The following is a 19,841-nucleotide window of genomic DNA, read 5'->3' on the forward strand; positions in this document are numbered from 1 at the left end:
ACCCATTAAAACTAATATTAATGATTGAACACTCCATAATATGATTGTGTTTAACACTTTGTAGCTTTAGAGGCATTTAAAAGAGTTGATGGATAGAAATAAGGAAAGGACAAAAAAAGAAATAAGATTAGATGACAAAACATGAGTTAATTATTTGATTTGATTGAAAATTAGAGAATGAGAAAAGAAAATTAGGCATGAGTTGTTATTCCTAAAATGACTAAAGTTGATTGATGATGATCGATGGAAATAAGAAAAATATATCATATCATGTTTATTAAGAAAATAACTAAAATTGATTTGATGATAATTGATGAAAATAGAAAAAATTTAGAAAAAGGGCTTTACATTGGAGCAGAGATCGGCAAGAGAGATGTCAGTCAAGGATGGCCATGTCGGTGGTACCTATTAGCTTACCAATGATCTAAACATGTAAGCTGTTAAAAAATTATGGTTTTTATATTTTATATTCCAACAATCTCCCTCACTTCTAGGCTTAGGACTTTTTTGATGGCTCAATAAGTAGATTTCATTTGACTTAAATGAGTGGAGATTTTATATTTTAGATGACATATAACCAGGCGATATTTTAACTCAGAATTTGATATCATGTTAACTCATTAACTGCTCTAAAAGCTTAAATTGTTAGGAAGCAGTGGTTCTATATTTTATATTCCAATAGTACCAATTTTGAACGTTTGAAATCCGGTTGATATGTAGTCGTGAAAATTTAAAACTGCAAAATAGTTGTTCAGTTAACTTTCTCACAATTCCAGGGAGGTTTCTCTAGTCACCTGAAACCAATTATTTCTTCCATGGATCTTTCTCATGAACAGATGCTCCCACTATTGATATGAGTATTCTTGGATTATGTTGATTTCAAATATTAATGTTCTAACTTCTAACTAATGGTAGCTAAAAGATGCCGAAGAAATTTTACTTTGATTTATAACTCGTTTTCAGTGTCTTAACTTTCCTATTTCTATTTAAATTACTTGGCAATGGCCATATAAGATGAACAACTAAAACAAGGAAATTACTTTTCATTTTGGCATTTCGTTTATTTTCTTTTATCTGTATATGAAAATTCATACTGAAGAAAGTCCACAAATCTTCCTTTCTTTGATGTATAGGCACTAATTTTGTCTATGGGCACATCTCTAGATTTACTTAATACGTTGATCTCGGTTTATGGAATAACTGAAAGTTCCTTGTAACAATATATATATAATTTTAGGAAAGTCGTCGGTTTTTTCTTCTTGACTTATCTAGTTATCCCTAATTTTGCAGGTCCTTAACAATTGCCGGTCCATATCAAAGGGCGGGGACCCCTTTAGGTCTATGGTTGCAACAGGTGGTTTTCGACAGAAAACTCAGTTGGATAGTCTTCAACAAGAGTGCTCATAGCAACACCTGGCCGTTTTATTTATCTGCTTCAAGAAGGATTTTTGCAATTAACTAATCTTAAATGGTATGGCATATTGATGTTTTCATGTCCTGCCCATCTTATCCTGAAATTAAATCGTGTTTCAATTAATAAGTATAAAGGATATCTTTACCTGCATTTCCCTTTTTGATGTAGCATGCATAATCTCAATACACCAACAGTCTTTTTTCTGAAAAATGAAATAATGGTTGAGAATTTGCTAAATGTTTCAAGATAAATATATGATGTTTTTTTGCTCAAAATTCATCCCATCACGTCTATATTATTTTATTCGTATTAACTTAGCAGTTATTGAAGTTGCTTTATATGTTGACTTGATAAATGATAACCGTACTGATGGAGTTTCTTGCTTCGAGCTGTGCAGGACTAGTAGTATAGGTGCTAGCCTGCTAGGTATCCTCTGGAAAAGGGAACTTTCCCAATCAACTCCTATCTTGGCATAGCTGAAGCTGAGCCTTTTATAATCATAGTTGTGCATGATCGATCACCTAGTACCTTTTCCTTGTATCTTTATCCCATTTAAGCTATGCCAACACACTCTAAGCAACTACCTTTAATAGCCGTAAATCCTTTTGAGCCCTTATTACCAATTTATCCTCAACTAAAAATTTAACGTTTCTCTATTTACTCTAATGCTGTCATTATTGATAAGATAATGAAGCTAGAGCAATTAGGGTGTATAAGGGCTAGAGAAAGAGAGAATAGTAGATATCTGAACAGTCAAACCATCTTCAGAATAAAGTGCAATGATGGTATGTGCAGGGTTATAATCCTTAAAAATAAGGGACTCTAACATGTCAGGATATGTTTATGTCATAACTCAATCTGATCATATAACCATTATTAGATCCTTGGTAATGCCATTCCTGAGTAATTACTGAATTTTATCATCATAACAATGCTCCAATGTTCACAAAATAACATAATATAATAAACCGTTATCCAGTCTGTTCAAACTTGACTGGAGACATTAATTTCGTCATCTTGTTTAGCTTGGATTTTGTTAGCCATCCCCATATGCAAGTAAAAGCTATAAAAGATATCTGTAGCAACATAATAATCTTTTTTCTCTTATTATACGTTCCCTTTATCTCCCAATAGGATATTACCAGTAGTCATATTGGCAGAATGGGGCCTGAAGGGAAGTAAAGTAGCTCATGCAGATAAATAAAACACTAACATATCTAGGACTTCGACTAATAAATAAGTTAATAAGATAAAATAGACTCGAATGTGTGACTCGATTAGGTCTGGATCACATCATCGCATCATGCCTCCACTCACTTTGTTCCAAAGTGTGAACCTAGGGAAGCGGTCCATCAAGTCTGACTTGAGCTCCCAAGTCGCTTCTTCCACTAGCTGCTGAACCACTCGATTAGCACCTTAATTACCAATCTCCCATCACGTCTAACTCGTCTCCTAGCCAAGAACCTTACTGGCTCAGGTTTTGTCGTGTCTGCGGCTAGATCGGGCAAATTTGCCTCAACGGGCTTGGCCAGACCGAGTCGGATTTGCAAGCTTGAGGCATAAAAACCTGGTGAACTTGTGACTCTTTGGGCAAGTCAAGTAGATATGCCACTGGTCCAATCCTCCTCAAGACTTGGTATGGCTCAAAGAAGCGATGTGCTAACTTCTGATTGAGTATAGGTCGCATCGTGGTTTGCCGATACAATTTGCAGTCGGATGTAGACTCAATTCCCCTCTTCAAAGCTTCACTTCTGATGCTTGCTGTCATAGTTCTACTTCATTTGGTTCCGAGCCGCTGCCAAGTTGTGTTTGAATCTCTGAAGCAGGGCATCATGGTCCGAGAGCACCATATCAACCTCGTAGCAATCCATCGAACTAGGTTGTATGGTGCTCTCGGACTAGGTTGTATGGTGAAGAAATTTGCTATATGCTCCATATAAGATATATGCGGAAGACTAATAGTGCTAGCTAGAAACTAATGTCGAACAAATTGATAGTCTACCTCAATGTGTTTTGTTCTCTCATGAAATACAGAATTGCTCGCAATTTGTATAGCACTTCTATTATCACAATAAAGAGCAGTGGGTGTAGGAGTTGCTATGCCAATATCTCCCAATAGACGGCGAAGGTAAATGATTTCCTTAGAAGTAGTGGACATGGCTCTATATTTTGCTTTAGTATTAGAGGGAGAGATAATATCTTGCTTCTTGCTTCTTTGCTTCGCCACGATATAAGAGTCACCAAGGAATACACAGAATCCAGCAGTAGAACGACAAGTGGTAGGATCACTAGCCCAATCTGCATCGGAATAAGCACGAAGAACAAGAGATGAATAAGCAGACATAAATAGAGAGCGAGTAATAGTCTCTCGTAGATATTTGAGAATCCGGAGTAGTACTGCATACTGAGTAGATCGAGGGGCTCCCACAAACTAACTATACTCACAGCATGAGAAATATCTGGTCTAGTGATGCATAAATACACACGTTGTCCAACAAGCTAGCTATATCTAGTTGGATCTATCAATGGCACTCTATCTGTAGGACGAAGCTTCATATAAAGCTCAAGAGGTGTGTCAACTGTCTGATCATCAGATATAGCTGCCATACTGATCAAATTAGAAACATACTTTTGTTGAGATACAAGTATACCTCTCTCACTGTGAGCAATCTCAAGAGTCAAGACCAAGAAAATAATGCAAGTGACCTAAGCCCTTCATCTGAAAGTGCTGAGACATGTTTCTATAGAGACTTGATAGTAGCTGAATCATCACCTGTAATAATCATGTTATCTACATAGAGTAGTAGAATAACATATCTCTGCGAAGAAATACGCGTAAACATAGAGTGATCATGATCACTCTCAATAAAACCAACCTCTGTCATCACTCGACGAAACCGCTTAAACCAAGCACGGGGGTGCTTGCTTAAGACAATAGATGGCACGTTGAAGTCGACAAACATGAGACAAAGAAACAGACAATCCCAGTGGAGTCTGCATATATACTGATCCGCCAAATCACCATGAAGAAAAGCATTCTTTACATCTATTTGATACAAAGGTCAGCGATGAATGGCAGCTACTGCAAGAAGAGTACAAACAGTAGTCATCTGAGCCATAGGGGCAAATGTCTCCTCATAATCAATGCCATACTCTTGGGTGAAACCTCTAGCTACAAGACGAGCTTTATATCGCTCAATAGATCCATCAAGTCGTCTCTTGATTTTGTAAACTCATTTATAGCTAACAGGTTCAGTCCCACTTAATAGAGGAACAACATCCCATGTCTGAGTGCGTACAAAAGCCTGAAACTCCTTATTCATAGCATGTTGCCACTCAGGAAGGACAACAGTCTCCCGATAAGAATTAGGCTCATGATATGTATGAAGAGCTGTTAGAAAGGTGTGGAACTCAGAAGAATAGCATGCAACATCAATAAATCCATATCTCTAAGGAGAACGATACTCATGCTGAGATCGGCGAGGACCCACAGTACCAGCTGGAGGGGGTGCAGAAGGTGGAGCTGAAGATGAAATAGGAGGAACATGAGGAAAAGAAGATGAAAGAGGTACATGAATAACCCATCGAGAGTACACCTGAGCAATAGGACGACAAGGGAGAGAATCACTAGGACATCGAACAAGAGGATCCTCAGGAGAATTTGAAGTGGGCACTGTCTCAAGAGGAGACTAAGGAATGGATGTCGAAGATGGAGGCTCAAGAAAAGTGAGGTCTTCAGACTCATGAGAATAATAAGGAATATCCTCTAGAAAAGAGACATGACAAGCAATCCGCATTCGATGAGTCAAAGGAACATAGCATCGATAACCTTTGTGTTCAGAACTATATCCGAGAAGAACACACTGCGCAGATTGGGCGAACAACTTGTCATACTCATAAGCAGGTAGCAAAACAAAGCAAATGCATCCAAAAACACGAAGAATACTATAATTTGTTTTAACAAATAAAAGAATCTCATGAGGAGAACGATCTCGTAGAAGAGAAGGCAGGAGGTTAATAAGATCAATAGAGGTCAAGAGAGCTTTTGCCCATTAAGAACGAGGGACATATGAACTAAGAATGAGAGCACGCGTAGTCTATAAAATATGACGATGTTTTCGTTATGCTACACCATTTTGCTCATGAGTGTAAGGACAAGACTGTTGAAAAATGGTGCCATGAGAATGGAGAATGGAACGCATAACAATAGAGGTGTACTCTCGAGCACAATTAGACCTGAAAACCTTAATGTGTCTGTGAAACTGAGTGTGAATGATAGATGTAAAAATCTGATAAATTTAGGGAATCTCAGAGCGATGACGAATGAGATGAAACTAAGTATATCTAGAGAAGTCATCAATAAAATTCACATAATACAAATATCCACATCGGGAAAATAAAGGTGCAGGGCCCCATATATCAGAATGAACGAGATCAAAAGATGAACTGCTTTTACTATTACTTGAAGAAAAAGGAAGAGCTGATAGTTTGACTAACTTACAACTCACACATCCGACATATAACTAAAACCAAAAGAATCTCGTCCTAAGGCTCCAGAATGGAAAATACCTTTAAGACGAGATTTGGACATGTGACTTAACCTACGGTGCTACAAATCAATAGGAGAGAGAGTAGCACCAACAAAATGGGAAATGGGTGAGACAAGTAGATGAAGAGAAGAGATGTGGTAAAGACCACCAGCTCTACGACTAACTCCATCTCCTGGCTGGTAAGTGGATCTTGCACAGCACAAGAAGTCGCAGTAAATAAGACATGATAACTAGAATCACAAATGCTGCTAACTGAGAGAAGATTCATGCTCAGATTAGGAACATGTAAGACATGTAGTAAAGTAAGACGACCGGAATGCTCCGAGGTAGTGGTAATAGATTCAGACTGATAAATGGGAAGAAGAGATCCATTTGCAGTCTGAAGAGGTGGCAAATGCGATAGGGTGAGCAAATAGTAAGTATAGAAGAATTTGGAGTCATATGCTGAGTAGCACCAGAGTCCACAATCCAAGTGTCACGAGTAATACCAGATGGAGCAGGGAGTAATACCAAATGGAGCAGGCATGGCTGAGTGATCTGTAGAGAAGCAGATGTAGGGGCTCTTGGATTATGTAAAAGACACTGAGGAGCTGACTCTGTTGGGCCAGTGTTTGCTCAATCTGCTGAAGACGATTTGATGGAGCAGTATGCAAGATAGGAATAGTGGAAGGCATCTTAGAAGAAACAATAGTAGCCACAGATGCCGTCGGACGTAGATGACTCTTTTGTTCGTGGTTCTTGTGTTTCTCAGGGCATAATTCTCAACATGTCTCAATCAAATGCCCCGACTTATGACATTGAAAACATTGAGGACGAGAGCAAGAGTAATTAGCAGATGTGGCACCAAGAACCTGTTTCACCCGGGTCGAAGGGAAAGCCACTGGTGGAGCATATCGAGACTAAATAGTACGTAGACGAGTCTCCTTAGCAACTCGCTAAGTCACAGCTGGCTCTAAACTCGGCAAAGTGCCACGATGAACCAAATTCCTGCCAAAGGAGCAAACTCCGGGCGAAGAGCATACAAAAACTGGTACAACCGGCGATGCTCTCTAAAGTTCTCATAAATGCTAACAAACTGCAAAGGAAAATTAAAAGGCTCCAATGCCTGCAACTCACGCCAAAAATCTCACATATGACTATAGAACTGTTGGATGGATCATTTGCCTTGCTGAGCTGTTTAAGCATTAGACAGAAGGTGATACTCTCGAGCACTGCTAAATTCGACAAAACGAGATCAAAGGTGGCACCAAAGATCAGTTGCGGTGATAAATTGAATAAAATCCGGACGAAGAGCTTTGTCGATGGAGGCAATCAAATATGCTTGAACACGACGATCATGAGCCTTCCAAGTAGCATGCTCTTTGGAGTCATCGGAGGGCATAATATTGGATTTGTCAAGATGAATAGAGAGATCACGACCATCAAGTGCACCCTCTACCATGGCACACAAATATGGCCAATCAGCAGCAGCTACAAGCATAAAATCAGCGGAATAAGGAAGATAATCACGGACTGTATTAGAATTAGCCATTGAAAAATAGTAGTAGCAGATTCAAGTAGCAAGTTTAATCAATTAATGCTTTGCTGGATCAGACTTCAAGCAGGAACAAATTGAGATGAATTGATCTAATCAATTATTTCTCAGATAGGATTGAGATGAATTGATTCAAGTAGCAAGTTTAATCAATTAATCCTTTGCTGGATCAGACTTCAAGCAGGAACAAATTGAGATGAATTGATCTAATCAATTTATCTCTGATAGGAATTGATTCACCTTGCCGTCGAGTCCTAAAGGCTCCCAACTTGTATGTTGGTAAGCTTGCAGACTCCTTGTCGCCGTCGTCGGAGTTGGAGGTAATTGACAGCAACGACAGTGTTGAGGAAGCACCGGAGTTGGCAAGCCTCTCCGATCAGAAGCTTCCAGCCGGAGGGAAGAGTCGGCGGCGTTGTCGTCAACGGAGACCTCTTCCACCCGAAGGGAAGAGTTGCTCAAGCTATGAAGTCAACGACGACGTCGATGGAGACCTTACATTGCCACTTGAGCTCACGACAATCGATGGCGGCGAGGTGTCGAAGGAAATGAAGCTTGCGATAGTCGACGGCGGTGAGGCGTCGAAGGAGATGAAGCTCACGGCGTCGATGAATGTGATCCGTCGACCGGAGAGATCGATCGGCTACAAGTTCACGAAGAAGGTTAAAGATGATAACCTAGGTCATAGCTCTGATATCATGTGACGAATGGAAGAACTCTGCTGTACTCACATTGAGAATAAGTATAAATACATGGTTAGGGTATATTATCCCTTAGTTACAACATAGGAGTATATACATTAACATGTTAGATGAGGTCGACATCTTATTTGGTGATGAAGGCTTTGAGCAAGTTCTTCAGCGTTTAATTGATTCTGCACCAGTGTCAGCACAATATATTTTTGTCACTGCAACTCTTCCAGTAGCCATCTACAACAAGGTCGTGGGAGTATTTCCTGATTGCAGAGTAATCATGGGACCTGTCATGCACGGGACAAGCTCCGGCCTTCAAGAGGTTACTCTTCTTTTGATTGATTTATTTCTTCTTCACAATATATTGCATAATTTGAATTCTCTGCATTTACATAGTATTACCTGGATTGTGAGCTTTAATTAATTTTGTGGAACGGTAGAACTCCGAACATTGATGACATCAATGAATGTGACATAAGACCCTGCTCTACACCCAAATGGTCATCATTTCAAGCCTTACAAACAACATCTCCAATAATAGGGGTAAAGTTGCATCAAGCTTTGCCCTACCCATATCCAGCATTGGTAGGATTCTTGTTGATTGAATCACCTAAATTAGTCAGACTCTGAAATCATTTTGGCTATATAGATAGGTCCAGCTTCTTATCTTTCAGTTCATTTTTCTCCTTTGAAGTTGAGACTTGGTATAAAAGAAATTAGGGAAGTTATTGAATCAAATTCATCCAACTGCTGTAAAGAGAAGGAAATGGATCATCACTATGGCATGAAAGGAGCAAAGGATGGGGAATGAGCAGACAATTCCATTTATTATTTACTTTCTCCTTTCCTTGTAAAATTGAATTTCTTTTCTCATGTTCCTTTCCTTTCTACTTGCAAAGAAGCCAGTCATTGCTGAATTAGTGCCTTTCACTGATAATATAGGGTTCCAAAAATTTCTTAACTATGATAAGTTGTGATGCCTTAGAATCTGTTTTTTTGGCTAGTTGAGTACTCTTTTGATCTTTATATTGGGCTTTCATCTACAGTGACACATACTGTAAGCTTCAAAACCAAATGTTAACCATAGGGTGTCAGAGGCCCTTAACATCTTGCGACTCTAACAACAATCATTACCACCACCACCAAGCCAACTATTTGGGATAAACTATATAGATACTTTTCCTCTATTCATTTATATTTTGTGCAAAAATGTGTTAAATTTAATGCTATGTTGTCTCCTTTTATTACTTACTCCCACTTCAGTTTTGGTCTTTCACTCTTTTGTACTGAGAATTTTCTATCTGATTGAAATTACTTCTTATTATTTTTGCACTATTGGTCTCCATTGAGGATCTCCAACCCTTAATTGATTCTTACATAATCTATCATCTAGCTTCCAACCCCTGGTTGTATGTGATACAGACATTTATTGTTCTATATTTAGGTAACCTCATTCATCCACGTTACTATCCTCATTTAATCGCACTCATCCAATACATGCCACAGTAAGATTATTAATAGGAAGAACTGAAGAAGAGTGATGGACACCTCAGAAATGAGAGGCAAACTATTTCCTGTTTGATTTTCATGTCAACAATTTCCTGAGCTTAACATTGCCAGTTTATGTTTACATCACGTTCATATTGAAGAAAAATAAGCTACATCTATAATTGAAACAGCCATCTATTTCATTTCATCTATGAAAGCTTGTGTCATTTCCCCTTACTATCTTGTTATACAGTTATAATATTGTGATGGTAAATTTATATATTTACATTACGTAAATATGGAAGTTTCCATATCTCTTTGATGATGTAAACATGGGCTGTCTAGAATATCATTCTTCATAGGATAGAAGATAGCAAATTTTTTCCTTTCTTTGTTCTGTGAGACCTTTTATCTGCAGAAAACTAGTTCATTATTTTGCTGTGGTATGAATTCATCTATAGTAGTTATAGCTCTCTCTCTCTCTCTCTCTCGCACTTGTTTATACATGTGCTGTGTGTGGAAATAATGTCTGATTTATATGTATACATAGCGTTTATATACATTTGGGCCAAGTATGAAAAGCTTATCCCTCCTTGAATTCTAGGATCAAGGTTGTAGCTAAAAAAAAAGAGAAACATTAGGTGCAGTCTACAAGGTCTAAAGTCATTTGTGTTGAACCATTCCAGATAGTTTTAGATAGTGAAGTAGAAAACTAAATATGTGCATGATCCAAAACCAAGATGTGTCTTTTTTTCTTTCTTTAATTTCTCTCTTTTCAGTTGGATTTGGTATTTCACATCTTATAACTAGATCCAGATAAATGAATTTCAATTCTACAACCTCCTTGGTCATAAAGAATGGGATGTAAACTCTATATCATGGATTTTGTTATTGGTCCACATGAGCAACACATGCTGACGTGACGCATGAGTCATGACCCAATTCACTTGCCGAGCCACATGCCCCAGGAGGACCTAGCTCTGAACGATGGGCGTCTTGACTGTGCGAAAGTGTCATTGTAATGCATGCCTAGGAAATTGGTGTTCAACTAGCTAACTGCCGCATTGAATGCAATAGTTAGTATTGGTTAGTAATGAAATCACCTTCAGTATATTAATATCATGACATGTATGTATATTTCTATGAGCCAATATATGAGAAAATGTTTGAGCCGAATATATTATATATGATCATTGTCACTAGCAAATAAACGAGCTATCTCAGCATCCAAGTTTAATTACTGCAGGAATTTTGCATTTTTCGGAAGTTAATAAGCAGGAGTTAGAATAGTTCTTACTTGATATTGGAATGTCTACTTTTTGTGATACCTTTTTGGGGAAATTACAAACAAGATACAACTATAAGACACAATAAGACGAGTCTTAAAAAAAAGAGCATGCAGTTCTAAACAAGGCTTCAAAACAGGAAGCAAATTTAAGATAGAAAGCATGCAAGTCTCTCTTACAAACAACTTTGTGTTCAAATTGCAGAAAGGAAGTACATAAATAAAGACAAGGAAACATATGCATAAAATGTATAACAGCTGCATAGCTGAAGTCTGACAGGATGACATGGGAGTTCATTTATATGAAGAAAAAGGCAGCTAAATCAGCCAGACTGGTTGGATCACCAAATGCTAGCCTGCAAATAGCAAAGCCTACAGTGGCTATTTTAAATCCCTTGCGAAGACCGCGTTTCCACTGCACAGAAAATGATGATTGATGAATGATGTGAAAAGAAGAGGGTTACTACTACTAGATATATGTACAGTGCTTTGAAAACAAGCAACAAACTGGAAGTAAACCTATGAAGGAACAAAGAGTCAAGCACCACCATGCCATCATTATTGAAAGCTTAAAAAAATGAGGTTGACTATATCAATCATTTCTAATAAGTTCAGAAGATGAACCTTTGAAGAATTACACAAATTTCAACACTATATCAATCATTTCTAATGTCATAGGAAGGTTGATCGAGTGCCAGTAAAGTAATCTTGATATTTCTTATTCAACTATCTTTCTTGTGCATAATGTGAAATGTCAGCCTATAAAAGGGGCTGTCAACTGCATATATATATATATATATGTATACTCAGTAATGATGCAAGAGAAGCATCTGAATACTCCCACATGCTAATTATGTCGACTCATATCGACGATGTACCAAACTAGCGCATGTTATCTGGCATGGGGAAGTGCCACTCCATGTTGACCATAGTGATCCTCACGTACCGTGTCAATGGATTACCAGCACTGCTCGTTCCACTAGCACAACAGTACTTGATATATATATATAATTCATATAAATAAATGTCAAAGCAAAGGAAAGAGCAGAAGGTGTACAAGATAAGTATTTCAACAGAAACCAAGTAAAATATAAACCTCAATTGAGTTTGCCTTCTCTTGAGCATATGAAACAAGAACTTTCTCAAGTTTTGCATGTTGACCAGTAACCATAGATTCGTACCGCTGGTGCAAACCTGCAAATAAGCAATTTCACTGCTGGTGTTCTGTTACCATACTAAATAAGTAAATCATCGAACAATCATCAAACAAATTCTAGGATTGGTGCACACACACACACACATGCTGAAGTAGAAAAATATTGTGAAATGTAAATGAAGACTTCCCGACCCTATATGTTATTGAAAAGTGAAAAAACGTAAAATGAATGTTCTATTAATTTGTTAACCCTATATTATTGCATTACTTTTCTACCACAATCTATTATATGTTCAACATGGCCCTCCGTATTAAATTTTGTGCCCTCAACCATGGAAGTATGTTGATGGTGGACGGAGATTATACGGATGACATACAATATAGAAGAACTATGCAAGTTTCGGGATATATTTGTCGCGCCAATGAGCTAATGGCACTACATACTGCTTGACATGCACAGTGCCAGGTGGCACTTGGTTTGGATGATGATGTCGTCTTTGTTTCACAACCGATCGTCACTGTCTTTCCTTGATGACTTGGATCAATGAGACAATAAGTGAAAATACATTGAATGTGGACCAAAATTTACTCGACAACTGCCCAGCTGGACAGGGATTATTGAATATTTGCAACAACTTGCAAGAGCAGCATGCATCCAAAAAAAGTACGGGTATAATATTGATATATAATTGATATATATGTAGAGAGAGAGAGGTGGATTAATAGATATATAGGTTTCACATACATTTTTCAAATATTTATGATTCACATCAATGATGGTTGTGCCTCTTGGCACACCTTGTGTCGATGTTGGCATGGCACCTGGCACGGTGTGTGCCAATGGAACACTGCTCATGCCCACTATGCTAGTCCAACGCGGGTGCATACCACTTCGTGCTGGTGTGGAGCCCATTTTTAATTTTTTTTTTCTATTTCTATTATTACGATTCGACCACAAGAGTCGAGTTAGTTAGGTTGAGTTAAGTCGAGTCTAGTTAATTAATTTTACTTATTATTTTTAAATTTATATTAAAGCGGATAATTCGCGTATGTAAGCCCAGTAGGACGAATTGAATCTAACCCACTATGACTATACTCCTATAAATAGGAGTGGCCATGGGTTATTAGGATCATGGAATAAATATCGAGTTAAGTTAATTTTATTATCTTACTTTTATCTTTAATCATAGCCGTTTATTTTCTTATGAGTAGATATAATCTAGAACCCTAATCTTTCCTCCAAATCTTAGACATCATCTACCTCCACAAGTCACCCACCCTTACGGCTGACCTCCACCATCCCAAGACCATCCGCCACCCCCTCCCGGCCGCTACAACGTTTATATTTCTAGTTTCGACCTTCCTCCACTGTTTTATTAATATCTTTGCACTCTGACCTTGAAATCACTTCATTCCAAAATCGTTAGATCCGTGACTCCTTCAATTACGTGACAAAATTTTCAAAATTTTCCCACAAATGAATCATTTCTGATTTGATTCGTAACATCTATCAATCTATCAATCATCATTAATCAAATTTAGTCAAATCAAGTCTTTGATCCTCCCAGTCATTCCACATTCAATTAGATATTAGTTTTAATTATTAACTATTATCAATTAATATTATATGTTCAATGTTATTATAGAGTATTCATTCATATTATGAAGTATTCAATTATTAATATTAATTTTAATAAATGTATTCAACCATATTATATGCTGAATAATATTTAATTTGACTCTTGCTATATCTTTAATATAATAGGTCATTCATGTAATATCCCAGCCCTAAAAATAAAATAAAATAAAAATAAATAAATAATAATGATAGTAATGAAATAATATAGTAATATGTGAAATAAAATTAAAATTTAAAAAGAAAAAAAGGGTAGTACATGGTACGACGTGCCGACCACACACATGCCATGCAACAACAGACGTGTGCTGAGGACATCACGCACCCTCAACCAATAGGGTTGGGCCAATTGGGCACGACGGGCCCCACTACTGCCACCGTCTCCATACTACTCTCTCTATTTCTCTCTTCTTCTCTCTCCTTTCTATCAAATTTCTCCCCTCGGATTCATGCCGAACCGCCGCCGCTGCCACCACTACCACTGAGAGCAGCCGCGTGTGAGGTCTTTCCCCATCCTCTATTTTCTTCTCTCTCTCTATCTCTCTACGGCCTGGGTTCTCCTAATTGAGCCGCTAGCTAGCTAGCAACGGCTGAGCCCCTCTTTGCCGGCCCGGCTTCCCCTTCCCTTCCCTTTTCTTTCTTCTTCTTATGCTTCTCCTTCTTCTTCCTTTCCTTCTCTCTGCTAACTACAATGTTGAGTCGAGCCTAGCACTATAGCAAAGCGAGAGATTTTCTCTCCTTTTTCTTTTAACTGTTTATTAGATTTAATTAGACAATTAATTATTTTAAATAATTTGTACTCACTAACATAACTATTAGCAAAGTATGATAAGCATAATAATATGTATACCTTAATTAATAATAATCAAATTCATATATTTATATTCATGTTTATATATATATATGCATCTAATTATTTTATACTATTTTGTATAAATTGAAATACTAAGCTTAGTATTTTTACATAATTGGATAATGACTACTTTACATATAATTAATGATTAGTTGAACAAAAGTAAGAATCACCGAATAATTATTAATTAGATTTTGTTTATACTTATATTTTTGTTTATAAATCATATATGTAGTTGTTGTACGTTTTATATAAAAAGAGATTAATTATTATATGCTTAACTCTATAATTAGTAAACTAGGGTTCTTAATAAATAAATATAATTTGTAGTAATAGCATATTAATATCATCACAATTAAATATATCATCTAAATCTAGTTAATTTTGAACCTAATAAATTATCATATTTTACACAAATTGATTCTAATTGGATAACGACTAACTTTATACTATTTAAATATTTTTCAGATCCCAAACTTGTTATTTGAGACCCCGTGAACCTTGCTAGCGATGAGTTGATGTTTGGTGGACGAACATGAGGATGTACATTTCATATATTCTAATCGGACTATGAGTAATCTTACCCCCTAAACAGCTCTCTTATATAATGATATATTATATATTTATATATATGTATTCTCCTTTAATTTTCAGCATGATTATATATATATATATAATAGTGGATAAGCATATATTTATCAATTATTTATTAGATTGGTTTTGGATACAAGTATGTAGATATATAGAGATGATTAGAGATGAATATATTATCTATATTTTATGTCAAGTTGACCTCTTGTAAGAGTATGCATGTGATATATATATGATTGGAGAATGCATTGTATCATATTTCTCTTGACTTCTTTACCACCTAAATTTCTAATATGCATGATTTGTTATAGTACTAAATAAATGCATACATATGATATATATATATATATATGGTTGGAGAATGCATTATATCATATTTCTCTTGACTTCTTTACCACATAAATTCTTAATATGCATGATTTGTTATAGTAATAAATTTTTTTGCATATAATCTATGATGTAAAAGGAAATTTATGGAGTCCTATTGGTAGTAAGTTGATACTAAAATCATGAGAATACCCGAGTAGGCGCTAGGGTTATGAGTGTTTGATGAGATGATTATGATCACTGATATGTGATATCTCATAGCCCACGTCTGAGGTTATTTGAGTCTGATATGCATAAACAATTGGACATGTGTTTGTCAGGGCATATATGGCGAGTTATTCTCATATGATTTCTATCAACTAGTGGATATCCAGTCTGGATGGATATTGATATACTCTTTGCATATAGCAAATTATGATTATGACTAAGATACCCTTAATGGATTACAAGGTATGCTTTGAACCTTCGGGACAGATGATGAGATTGGGTACTAGATGTTGAACGTGCACGATTGTCTAGTATGACTGTCATATCGAGATGACATTAATAATTAAAATATTGAGAAATACATATGATTTTATTATCATCCTGATATACATGATTATCGAGTGGTCATCCTGCATCATATGTTATATTTGAGATTTATTTATATATTATTAAGAATTATACACTTGATTGGCCATGACATAATATCTACCATATATTTAAATATTATTAAAGATATATTTATATGCTCATTCATTGCATGATACTTTTATCTGATTCATGTTATTTATTACTTTCAGTTTGACATCACTATTTGGGGTAAGGTCTATTAACTTTTAGCTCATAACTGACTGTCTATTAACTGTTAGCTCATGACTCTTTATTTTCTTTCTAACCCCTAGATATATGTGGTACCTGATAGCGACTTGAAATATCGTGAAGACACATTTTACGATGAAGAAGAGGTGAGCTAGACGTGAGATGATATAAAAGATAAGTAGAGTTGTACTAATATTGGATATATTTATACTTCATTATATTTTACTCTTATATTAGTTATATTAGTTGTATCTTAATGATTCGTCGTGTTCTGTGTAGTCTTGCCAGATTATGTAGTCGTTTAGTATAGTTATTGCCCCACTCGTCTTGTCATGTGCGTCGTCCATACTGTGTGGGCACGTGAGCATGCACGTGGCTGCCGAGTGAGAGCGTAACAATTTATAAAAGTAATCTAAAGATAAAATATTGTAATGTAGGTTTTAATATACATATTAAAACTACAAATCAAAGATTAACACGTTGAAAACCTAAAAACATCTCTAAATATCCTAAATTTTATACTAAAAATATGTTAGAAGGTATGTCACTGGGCATGACCATTGTTGATTCTCACCCTATCTTTTCAGTGGAACTGCAATATCCACACAAAAAAAAATTTGGGCACATGTCTAGGCACGTGCACTACTGTCATTCTTCCTCTTGGAGATGGCTTGGTTGCGAGAATCCCGACGATACCATCGGGATGGGTGGTGTAAAACCTAAACTCCTTTTTATAAAAATCTCTCAATTCTTCTCTTTGGGACATGCCGTCGCTCTCTCTCTCTCTCCTTTCTTTACTCCACCTCGAGTGGGTCACATTGGTCGTGAGCTTCGTTTTGGTGTGGTTGGTTTGGTCCACTGGCAATGGAGACTGCCAGCAAACATCTCCCCTAGCCAATCGGCTTCTTCCTCTTTTTCTTTCATTTTTTTCCCTCCTTTGGAAAAAAGATGGAATTAGTTCTTGGCCCAACCTTTGGGCTAGCATTGCTTTGGGTTAGGCTAAGCACAAACCTTAGGCTAGGCATGCGTAAGTTGGGCAAGGAGAGACCACATGTTGGAGGAAATTAAAAAGTGGAGATTAATGAAATCAAATGGCTAGGCACTTGCAACGGTCAGGCGAAGGTAAATCTATCTCTTGAATAAATTTGCCGTCCACTTATTGCGATTAAAAATTACGAAAGCAATTTGTTCTCGGGATACAAGACCGTCACGAATTAAGGTGCAACTCGTAAAATTGAACCTTGATTTGAACAAGAGTTAATTGTAACAAAGCAAGCACTAAGGTCTTTGGAATTATCCAAAACAATAACATCATCTTCTATTTATAGAAAATGAAAGGACACCAACTAAAAGGTGCCAATAGTTAGATAACTAAAAAATAGTTATGGTAGTTAAATAACTAGAAAGTAGTTAGATAACTAACAAATAGTTATAATCATGAAAATGTGTAGTAGAAGGGTTTTTGGGTGGTGGATGATTTGGAGCTTTGCTCTCGGGCTAGAGTGGTGTTCATGCTGTAAATTAACGAGTTAGGTGTTTGACGGTGGAGAAGACTGGAGATCGAGATTGGTAGCTACTTATTGGTAACTGCACGTATCTTTTCCTTTGCAAATTGTAGCTAGGTAGGGTGCACGAACTTTAAGGAATGAGTGGAGTACGGGGTGGAAAGATCAAAATTGTGCTTGAAGTTCCAACTTTTTAAAAGTCAAGATCGAGGGATACATGCAGATGAAGCTATGGTAACTAAACTTTAGCCTAACTAAGCTATGTCAGCTAAATAACAACGTTTCAAAGATCTCTCTATATTGACCGATTTATGCTGGAGCTCCACCAACAGAGTTCACATTGGCTAGAAAAAATAGATAAATTGAAAAAGGTTTGGCGAAGGCTCCATTTACAACTCGTGCCACCTTGGTTGACAATCTTATCCTTCCAAGTGTTTTCTTCCACATGCGCGTCGTTCGATCGTGGCCTCGTCGCCAACTTAGGTTGTGACCCAATTAAATGAGCAAAAATTTATTGTTAATTCTAGAAATTGTATTATTGTTAAATAAAATTATAAAAGTTATTTATGAATAAAGGTGAAGATTTATACTAGTACCTGGACTAGGAATTTGAAATTATCCTATGCGAGCCAGATGAGTTGATTTACCCACGTATTTATCTTGTATTTTATACTATGATTCCATTGTATTATCTTTCTGCAACATCATACTTCGTGCGTTATTATATCTTTATGCTCTGTTTACTTTGTGTCATACTTCACTTCATGCAATATTATAGTTCATACAATGTTAATCTTCGTGCAAATAACAAATATATCGAATGAGTTGCTAGCAGATTAAGTAGGTAAGACTTTGAGAACATACTCAGTCTAGATATTATTCGTGCATTTCCTTATGGTGACTCAAGTCTACTTTAAAGTCCAGGGGATATACCTAATCCTAATCATATAGTGATCCGTTTAGGTGACTGGCGAAGTAAAGGAACAATCCTAGACTAGACAAAATCTCTCTGAGGTAATTCTAATCTCTCTCAACAATCAGAAGAAAAGACGTGGTGCATTTATCACATACCAGATTAGCTATAAGGAAAATATTTGAGTGTCATCTTGAGGTAACTTGGATCCAAAAGCATAGACTCAAAATAAGAAATATTACAATTATTGAGAAACTCCGCATAATGCAATTGAGCACATTATCAATTGATTATTTGTATTATTGTTACTTTCGATTTATTATTCACAGTGTGAGCATGTTGGTTATTATTATAAATTGTCGAACTTTGATTTTTATGTCATGTTGTATAAATTTTGGTTTTACTGGCTTATGGGTGAATTTACCCACTGAGCTAAAGTTGTTAGCTCATTAAACTCCTTTAATGTTTTAGATACTGATCATCATGGTGAATAAATGTGGTGCACTGGGACTCATTTGCTACTTAGAATTTTGGCTTTCCACCTTCAGTTATAGTAGCAATTTTAGTTTCAATTTGAAAAACTAGTTGCCCTAGTTTTATTTGGAAGTCATTGGTTATATGATTTGAGTATCTTAATCTTTAGGAGTTTTTGATTGGGAGTTATTAAATAAATTTTGGGTTTCTTTATATTGTAGAGTTAGATAATTATTATTAAGGCTTTGTATATCTTAAGCCTATAGGGATACATGACAGGTCATGATTTCGAAATCAGAACGTGACACAAATCATGAGTTTGAGACTTTATTCTTAGATAACACCATAAGTTAACTATTAATAATGAAAATATATTACCAGAAGAATATTCCATTAGTATTTATACACTACTATCTATCTGAAAGGGGCTACCTCTTAAAAATGGCTAAATTACATTTTTGTCCATGGAATTATGACTTAGTATCACATACCATGCACCTGGTGAACTATCTAAAACCATGGATGGTCATGATGGTCGGCACTTGTCGTGCCAGTAATGGCACGAGACTTGGCACGAGGTATGCCAGTGGCACACCCCCGTGTTGACCCGTGTTGAGCGGTG

The 19,841-nt window shown here is 36.5% G+C and overlaps 2 protein-coding genes across 18 annotated transcripts in view; one reads left to right on the forward strand and one right to left on the reverse strand.

The window, feature by feature from the left end:
* Nucleotides 1–11,686, forward strand: part of LOC140790453 (pentatricopeptide repeat-containing protein At3g56550) — a 28,598-nt gene extending 16,912 nt beyond the window's left edge. For 13 of the 15 annotated variants that reach the window (XM_073140565.1, XM_073140567.1, XM_073140566.1 and 10 more), the window contains one exon: nt 1,291–1,651. The gene's annotated coding sequence lies outside the window, so the exon portion shown is untranslated. Of the gene's footprint in view, nt 1–1,290; nt 1,652–1,811; nt 4,970–11,165 lie in introns of those variants that run through there. The other 2 variants (XM_073140554.1, XM_073140551.1) reach the window with 2 other exon arrangements.
* LOC140790455 (protein ROOT HAIR DEFECTIVE 3-like) overlaps nt 11,078–19,841 on the reverse strand; it is a 34,813-nt gene continuing 26,049 nt past the window's right edge. For all 3 annotated transcript variants that reach the window (XM_073140570.1, XM_073140569.1, XM_073140571.1), the window contains 2 exons: nt 12,057–12,154; nt 11,078–11,375 (listed from right to left, as the gene is read on the reverse strand). In XM_073140570.1, coding sequence (XP_072996671.1) covers nt 11,259–11,375; nt 12,057–12,154 — 215 coding nt within the window. In that variant the 3' untranslated portion in view covers nt 11,078–11,258. The remainder of the gene's footprint in view (nt 11,376–12,056; nt 12,155–19,841) is intronic.

The sequence above is a fragment of the Typha latifolia genome, chromosome 6 (assembly GCF_019914945.1).
Source record: "Typha latifolia isolate L0001 chromosome 6, TyphaL0001v2, whole genome shotgun sequence".
NCBI lineage: Eukaryota > Viridiplantae > Streptophyta > Magnoliopsida > Poales > Typhaceae > Typha > Typha latifolia.